This window comes from Malus domestica, chromosome 10 (genome assembly GCF_042453785.1).
Source record: "Malus domestica chromosome 10, GDT2T_hap1".
In the NCBI taxonomy this organism is placed as follows: Eukaryota; Viridiplantae; Streptophyta; class Magnoliopsida; order Rosales; family Rosaceae; genus Malus; species Malus domestica.
Window position 1 is genome coordinate 41081006 of NC_091670.1, and position 9493 is coordinate 41090498.

A 9493-nucleotide genomic window follows, 5' to 3' on the forward strand; every position below is an offset into this window, starting at 1 on the left:
CAATCTGGGTGAACCACGTACATCTTGTGTTTGCTTTCCTATCTCTATCCATTTATATACTTATCCTCACTAATGACCGGAGCAATCTAGCGAAGATCACAAAAAGTGACCGTTTTCGCTACCTAGGATCTATCCTGCAAGAGAACGGATAATTAGATGGAGATCTCAACCATAGAATACAAGCTGGATGGATGAAGTGTAAGAGTGCATCCGGCGTGTTGTGTGACCGTTGTAGGCCACTGAAGCTCAAGGAAAAATTTTATTTTATAGGACGGCAATAAGGCCAGCGATGTTGTATGGCACAGAATGTTGGGCAGTGAAGCATCAACACGTACACAAAATGGGTGTAGCGGAGATGAGGATGCTTCGTGGGATGTATGGGCACACGAGAAAGGATAAGATTGGGAATGAGGATATTCGAGGTAAAGTAGGAGTAGCCAAAATTGAAGGAAATATGAGAGAAAATCGGTTCCGGTGGTTTGGACATGTGCAAAGAAGGCCTACTGATGCTCCGGTTCGAAAATGTGACTACAGGACAGAGGTTCAGGGCCGAAGGGGTAGAGGAAGACCTAGGAAAACTTTGGAAGGGACCCTAAGAAAAGACTTGAGTACTTGGATCTAACGAAGGACATGACACAAAACCGAGCGCAATGGCGTTCTAGGATTCATATAGCCGACCCCACTTAGTGGGAAAAGGCTTTGTTGTTGTTGTTGTTAAAAAAGAAACTGGAGGAATACTAAACCTACAATAATAAGCCTTTTATAACCCTTGCGGTTTAGTGACCTTTTGTAACCCTTGCGCCTGAGGGAGGATGTGTGCGTGTGTGAAGACCCTTTCTTTGTCTTAAAGCTTTGTATTTATATGCCTTTCCATGTCTTGATTGAAACATGATTTGTATTGATTTTGGACTTGATTAATTGACGAAAGAACCAAAACTTAATTTGAACTTGATTAATTGACTAAAGAACCAAGATTTGATTTGAAATTATTTAATTAACGAAAGAACAAAGACTTAATTTGAATAAGTAATGCCAAATAGGCTTATAGTTCGGTTGCTCACGAGTCGAGAGCATTCACCCAAAGTCTCGTGTTCGAATTTGGCCCCCTCCCCCTAGTTTACCCAAATTACTGTAGATTTTCCAGACTCCATAGAATCACTCTACATTATTGGCCTTTATCTTATCTTATGTGTATAGAATCACTCTACATAACTGCATTAGAATATAGAAGAAAACATTCAACGATCACCCCCAAGGTCTAAAAAATTAAGCACGGATTGCGTCTCATTCTATACAAAAGAATAAATTTGTGTTTTTTAGGTGATAAAACCAAAACATTAATCGCATTTAGACCAGAGCGTTCACATTTGATGATGCATGTGTTTTTTTCAAACAAGTATGGACGGAGAATTTAAGGTCTACCTAATCATGTTTACCTGAATTGATTTGATCAAAGTCTTCTCAGGACGAAAATTTTCAGTGTCTCGAAAGCATGGTCTGGTACATTAAGTGTATTAACATAATTGGTTGGAAATTTTCTTTTTTAAATTTTCAACCAGTTATATTATTACACATCGTGTACCGATCGTGTTTGTCATAAACTTAAAAATTCTCTTCTTGTAGAGTTTGAGATTTGTTAAACACGTAATTGGATAGTCTTAGAACTCGTTTAAGAAGTGTTTTTAAATGATTGAAAGAACTTTTAGAGAAATTTTTTTTAGGTTCCAAAAGTAATTGAAGTACTTCATTCAAGAAACACGTAACTTGTGCTTCTTGCAGGTGATGATTGATTTAGATGAATTTTTAAAAACTTCAGCCATTTACTAAGAATTTGTTTCAAAAAATTATTTAAAAAATTCAATCATTTAAAAATACTTTCCAAACAAATTCTTACACATTTTGTCTGTGACTAATTTTAGAGATGAAAAGGATATATTTAAAGGAAAACTAATGAAAAGGGTTTGAAAACTTTAAGTTTTAATGATAAGGACAAAATAAAGGGTAAAGTGAATAGTATCAGGATTGACTTTTTAGTGTAAAAATGTGATTTTTCGTTAAAGTGAACAGTACCGGTGCTTTTCGTTAAAGTTCCCTATATTTAATTATGGTGGCCCAAAATCCTTCCCAAACGTAATTAGAGGACTTGTCAACGCTAATGTGAGATTTGTGCCTTCAATTATGGTGTGAAGTGGCGTGGACAATCGGTCACGTGACATAGGAGGAAGGAAACACGTGTGTTCCAAGTGGCAATTGTTTTTGGCCAGCAATGTTGACTCTGAGAGGGGCATTTAAGTAATTCAAATCAAAGTAAAGGTGGTAGTTGATTCCATTCTTCAACTGTTGGGTAACAGGTAAGGTTTTCCCGTGACTCTGATTATAAAGCAGAGAACCGTTAAAATAATGAAGGAAAAAGGGGCATAGACTCCTTTTGGTAAGTAACCGACACCACATCATCTTTAAAATAAAAAAATTGATATTAAATAGATGACGTTTTACGGTAATGGTATTAAAAAAAAAATGTTTATGCATGATTTGATCCTTCGCGGTTTTTCTCTTTTAACAAGTAATAATTTAACAAACTAGGCATTGTGGACATGTGATCTCAAAATCATAATAATTTTCAATTCGAAGAAAGAAAAAAAAAACTTACATAAAATGAGAATGCAACTACTGACGGTAAAACTCACATGATAGTGCACGATTAGTTTGGCATGTTGATTAATAGTAGAAATCCTTATGCGGTTCAAGAGTTGGCCAATGAGGTAAATCTCGTTCTATAATAGAACCCATCATAACAAAATATTTTCAATCAATCATGTATTTTAACGTTTTTAACTTCTTTATGTGACCGTTTAAGGAGATAAATTTACTTACAGGATATAGTTGTCCAATAATCTTAACTAATTATCCATTGTTATGAGTTTCAAAATTTACTTACACATTATTATCTGTTATAACGTCTTTATCAACGCTAAGTGATTGACTTCAGATACGGTCCTTGTAGGATTGGTGTACCCAACTTTCGTCTTGGGACACCCGTTGATTTTAGTTGAAGGTAAAAAGACTCTTATATCCATATATAAAATGGTTTAATGATTTCTTAAGAAAAACAATTATTTTCAATTGGATGGAAGTTGTCGAAGCAAAGAAAAAACGCCTTTGAAGGCAGAAATGAGGAAGGCGGAAGGGCAATTTCGTTAATTACAATTGTTTTTCCTTTTTGGGCCTGAAAAAATGGGTATTAATGTGTTTATTAGATTTGTGAGTGTAGGTAGGATTTGGTGGTGAAAGTCTCTGTTTGTCTCTCTCTCTCTCCTCTCTCTCTCTCTCTCTCCCCTCTGGCTCGAATTCTGGAAGCCTCAAAGACAATTCCATCCAGTCGCACCCGAAAACCTCGTAAACCCTTTTCTTCCCGTTCATTTCTTTGCTGATTGACGCGAGCGAGTTGATAAATGGCGACTCAGTTCCCGGTCGATTTCAAGTGCCCGATTTCGCTCGAAATTATGTCCGACCCGGTTATACTCTCTTCGGGTCACACCTTTGATCGGGCCTCCATCCAACGCTGGCTCGACGCCGGCCACCGCACCTGCCCAATTTCCAAACTGCCCCTCCCCGACCACCCTTCCCTCATCCCCAACCACTCCCTCCGCAGCCTGATTTCCACTTATACCCTTCTCTCCCCTGCCAAATTACAACACCAGTACCACCAGCACCACCACCAATACCATCACCACCGCCAGCAGCGCCACTCCCAGCCCCAAACCCCTGTCTCGACGCTTACCTCCCCAGCTTCCACCCTCGAGTCCAAGCTCGAGTCGCTCGACCAGCTTACTCGCCTCTCCAAGCGCGACGCTGCCTTCCGCGCCAAGCTGACCGAGTCCGGCGCCGTTTCCGCCGTCCTCAAGTGCGTTGACTCGGAAGAGCCCCGCCTCCAGGAAAAGGCGCTGACTTTGCTGCTCAATGTTAGCTTGGACGACGATAACAAAGTGGGTCTTGTCGCCGAGGGAGCAATCGCTCGAATCGTGGAGGTGCTCCAAGGTGGGTCCCCCAACAGCCGCGCCGTGGCGGCGACGATGTTGACTAGCTTGGCGGTGGTGGAGGTCAACAAGGCCACAATCGGGGCATACCCGTGTGCAATTCGGGCTCTGGTTTCGCTTCTCAGGGACGGCAAGAGTCGAGAGCAGAAGGAGGCGGCGACGGCGCTTTACACCATCTGTTTGTTCCCGGATAACCGGCGGCGGGCGGTGGAATGTGGGGCGGTGTCGTTTTTGATCCGAATTGCTGAATCGGGCCTCGAACGGGCGGTTGAAGTTCTCGGTCTTTTGGCGAAGTGCAAGGAAGGTAGAGAAGAGATGGAGAGGTTTAATGGATGTGTGGGGATTTTAGTGAGGGTTTTAGAGAATGGGAGCTCCAGGGGAGTTCAGTATGCCCTGCTCACATTGAATTCGCTTTGTTCTTACAGCGAACGGATGCGTGTGGAAGCGAAAAATGAAAGGGCTTTATCACTTTGTGTAGGTTTGGTTGAAGATGACAATGAAGGGATTAGAAAAAATTCTTCTAATTTGGTTCAGGTTCTCAGTGGGAACCATTCCATGAGCTGAACTGCGAATGGAAGTCGAAGAAATTATCGATTTTGCGGGTTAGAATGGTTGGCATCAGTGGAGGTGAGTTGCGTTTTTGGTTTATTGTTTCTCCTTCTGTTGGGATAGTTTTATGTACAAAAGAAAAGGGATTAGATTTTTGTTGGGATATGGTTCTTTGTTTCTTGTACATTCGAAATAAAAAATAGCACACAGATGAGCTGGATTTCTGTTGTGATGTATGTATTATGAAAGTTTCAAATTGGTAATCTGAATTGTAAGTTGCCTCAGCTTATAGAATTTTTTCGGTTTCCCGGAAATGAATTCCTCTGTCCTATCTTTAGATACTTCCGTGGCATCTCATAGTTTCTGAATACTGTCTACCTATGTATCTTTTGTGCTATTAACTTATAACTCGAGAGTCTGTTTATAGTATGAAATCATATCCACATGAATTAGATCCGACGGTGATTTGTATTAATTCGATTTATGTTAGGATTGTGTAAAGGTAAGGAAAGTTCGGTCAATGACATCTTTTTAGTAAAGATGAGATCAAGAAGGATACAAAAGGAAAGTATTGTACAAGTTTTCCTATGCAACCTTCTTGGTTGTATATTGATTGTAATTGTGATGATCAGAAACTTTTATGTTTCTCGTATGTGTTTATGTAAGAACACTTTCATATTTCTGATCACAGGCCCTTCTGATTGTTCTCGTGCCTTTACTCTTGAGAGCAATAAATGGCCGAGAAGTTATTTCTCTTAGGATGCTTCTTACCTAAGCTCAGTTTCAGTAGCTTCTTAGTTCTTACTCATGCATAAATGAAGAAACTCAGGACTCGGGTCTTTGTATGCTTTACTTTACGCCTCACATGATTCTTAATTTCTTATGGGTGTTTATTTGTTAGACAAATTTTTTAGTATCGTCAGTTTTTCATTTTGGAGTACTATTCTTATAGAGGTCGTACTTGGTGCGATGGCAAGTGCCTTCGCCCACAAGCGGTAGGTCTCGGGTTCGAGACTTGGGAGCAGCCTCTCCATAAATGAGGGTAAGGCTAGCCGACATTCACCTCTCCCAGACCCTGCGTAAAGCGGGAGCCTTGTGCACTGGGTACGACCTTTATTCTTATATTGGTAGTCTGTGTCCCAAGGCAGCTCCGTTATGTATCATAAACCGCTGCTTTCATATTCATTCTGAAGACCACCACCAGTTGACTTTAATTCTGGTGTGTATATGACGTAATTAAACACTGATTCTAGTTCTTGTTGTTTTTGAGAAGCCGTTTTAGAAGGCATACACGTGAAAGTTATCTATGTATTGTGTTGTCTCTTTGTAACTTACCTCTTTCTTTTCAACTTTGTTTCTGAAAAATATAAAGATTTGATGCATAATTTGAGAGATTTGCTCTGCTGTAGGCTTAAGCCATAATATGTCTGCCCGACTCATGGACATAGGGAGGCTCTTTCGTATTTTGTATGGGGGATACATACTTGGAATGTAGAAGTACGTGGGTGCGTATTGTAAAAGAGCTACCTGATTTTGAATCTAGGAACTCCATGCGCTGCATTTTCTTTTAACGTCAAGGGTATTTCTCGTTAGGAAGTTTGTATTCGGTCCTTTTACTGTAATGTAACTGTAGTCTTGTTAACATATGAAAGTTATTGTGTCAAACTTGTTGGGTTCTTTGTTATCGTTTATAGTTGAGGCATAGGCAATGATCTTTTCTTATAGTTGTTGCTGTGGTGGGTTTGCTCAAGTAATTCACATCCTGTACCACTTTGCTGCTATGTGTTTTGATTAATTTTGATGGTTCTGCTCGACTAATGTGTCTTGATATACCCGTTGCGTTGCAATATTGAAGATCGGTGATTCAGCATGTTTGAGCCTGCAGATCTTTCCTGTGAAGATAAATATTTAATACACGTCGTTAGTTGAATTGTGTTCAGCCTTTTAGGGTACGCAACAATGAAGGCTTCTTGTGTATCCGTCTTGAGCATGAATTCAGTCGTGCTGAAATCAGTGAAATGGAGAGCAAGTATTGAAAAGTTTACGTGACCATCTTTTAAGAGTATTTTTATCAAACCAACCTCTTTAACTATCGACAGATTTTTCGTAATATGACGAAAATGATTTACGGTGGGCAACATTAAGGACTACTTGTATCGAATATCATTGTCAAATATTAAAGTAGAGTTATGCCGATTTCATGAACCGTTTTGGCTAAAGAACTATCTTTTTGTATTTTTTTTTTTCGGATAAAAATGTTCTTCTTTATGGCATTTGAAGCAACACATATAAGAATAAGATATCGTTAAATTATTGAACTCATGGACAGCCGCCTCTATTTACTACTCCAAACATTATAAATTATATTTGATGGGAGCAGCCTGCAGCCGGTGCTTTTCTTTAAAAAAATTAAGAGAGTCGCTGTAGCCGGCCTTCCACTTATTCAAAATTATTGTATGTACTGTGGGATATGTACAATTAGCTTTGTGTATTAGGGCTTGTTCCTCTCTCTCTCTCTCTCTCTCTCTCTCCTGGATATTATATGATGAAAGGGGCCATGTCATTTGGTGTGGAGTTGAAATTATTAGAAAAATGCGTAAACTGGATTAAATCGAGGACATATATGGAAGGAATCAACGATGATTGGGGAACCAAGAGGAGAAGCACGCTTAAAGACAAGAGCCATCGATTCATTCTCCACATAGAGAGAGAGAGAAAGAGAGAGAGAGAGAGAGAGAGAGAGAGAGCAAATTTTACAGCAAAGACACTCTCTCCCTCATCATTTAACCTTTGCCATATTTTCATGCCAAAATCATTTCGTTTTAAAAAAAAGGATTATAGTTAACTAATTAAGATTAAGCATCCTGCATTCTAATAATTCTATCATGTAGATAATTTGGGACCACTTAATACCCCTCCTAATCTTGATTTGACTTAAAGCTTGAGGTAACTAATTTCTTGAGACATAAGATAAGATGGAGGAACATTTCCTGTCCAAACTTGCCTTTAGGGCATTCAAACTCAAGCTATCGCGCCACCATCATCATATGTGATTTGACCTGCACATTAATTTGAACTGCAACAAGCATCCACACCTCCTACCTTCTCATTAACTATTGTATAGTAAGAGCAGTTCCAGCGTTGGCTGGTGCTCGGGGGAAAGGCTGGTGAACAGGGCCAGATAGCCTGACTGAAGTGCTCCAGCGTGTGGGAGCCCGAGGGACAGGCCAGGCCCGAGCAACAGGCCTATGAGGAATTGCCAGCCCGCGAGCCCGAGTGGATGTGACGCCAAGGCTGATGTCATCCTGGCGTCAGCCCAATTTTATATTTTTTTTCTGTCAGGCGCGTGCACCTCACCCGCGCATGGGGGCGCGTCAGCCGACACCTTTTCAGAAGCCAGGGCCCGTGTCGCAGTCTGCTGATGTTACCGTTGGGAAGCCACGTGGCTTCCCACGGTCCGTTCGATCTCAACGGCTCTTTAAATTGGACCGTCCAATTTGCAACGGTAATAAAAAAAATAAAACAACTTATTTAATATCAACCATTGGATTTGAGATCAACAATTGATATTATTCTGCTTTATAAATAAATAAATAAATAAAAGAAAAAATAGTTTTAAAATTAAGAAAAGTTACCGTTGTGACACGTGGCACAATCTGAAGTATTGGAATTCAATTTTTTTTTTAAATCCAACGGCAGAGATTAATTAGTTCAATAAAAAATTGTAAAAAATCTGAAATTTAAAAAAAAAAATTGTTTTACTTTTCTATAAATACCTTCTCATTATCATCTAACTTACACCACAATTTCATATTTCTCAACTATTTTCAATCAAATTCCTATCTTTCTCTTAATGTTTCAATCCAATTTTTTTTAACAAACTGACTATTGCTGCAGGTACGAATTGGTCACTTCTTGAAGATGTTGCGTTGTGTACTAGCTGGGTTGAAGTTACTCATAGTTCGCTTACGGGTAATGAGATGCAGTTGCGAGAAATGTAGAGTGTTATTCATACCAATTATCTTGAGAAAATGGGTGGGAAAAGAACCAAAGAATCGATATCCAATCGTTGGAAATTACTTAGCCAATCATTTAGTACGTGGAGAGACACCTTGGCACAAGCTAGTACTAATCTTCAAAGTGGGGAAAATTAAACGGATCAGGTAACAATATATTATTTATTTGTTTGTACTATACCCAAATTTACATTATAATTATTTGTTTGTATTATTTATTTGTTACCTACTTTCATTATAATTATTTGTTTGTATTATTTATTTGTTACCTACTTTCATTATAACTATTTCTCCGAAATTACAAATAAAATTATTTTGTATTATTTTATAACTTTTCGGATTATGACACGTGGCACAACGAGAATGATTAAAAATCTTATCCGAAATTACAAATAAAATTATTTTATATTATTTTATAAATATAAAAAAAATACTAATATTTTATTGCCTATTGCCAGGGGGAGGGCTCCCACCCTGGAGATGCAAAAGGCAATTAATGTTCATTAATGACAATTACTGTTCATTAATGACAATTACTGTTCATTTGGTGGATTGAATAGTGAATTACCTGGGGAGGGCTCCCACGCTGGAACTGCTCTAAAGCCTTGTGAAAGGGAGAAACTTGCAAAAGTCTTATGTTCGTCAAGTCAACAAGCGGATTGGGTGGATTGTTCGACAAACTTATAAAAGAACGTAACTCATTGGAGTTTCAACCTAAACAGATCAAGAGACATTTAAACACAGAGTGGTGTTTTTCTTTGAGGATAGATCAAACAACCCAGTTGATTTAACTGTCGGACGCAAGAATTTCTCCTGTACCGAAGTGTATACTCCTTTATTCTATTAGAGCGATGGATCTCGCGAAAACTAAATGCCCATTTAGTAATTTTT

At 38.9% G+C, this 9493-nt stretch overlaps 1 protein-coding gene across 1 annotated transcript; it reads left to right on the top strand.

The window, feature by feature from the left end:
• The first annotated feature begins 3251 nt into the window (after positions 1–3251).
• On the top strand, positions 3252–4904 carry LOC103446601 (U-box domain-containing protein 8-like). The gene has a single exon (XM_008385741.4). It carries the CDS (start codon positions 3453–3455, stop codon positions 4599–4601), a length of 1149 nt encoding a protein of 382 aa, XP_008383963.2. The 5' UTR covers positions 3252–3452; the 3' UTR covers positions 4602–4904.
• The last annotated feature ends 4589 nt before the right edge of the window (positions 4905–9493 follow it).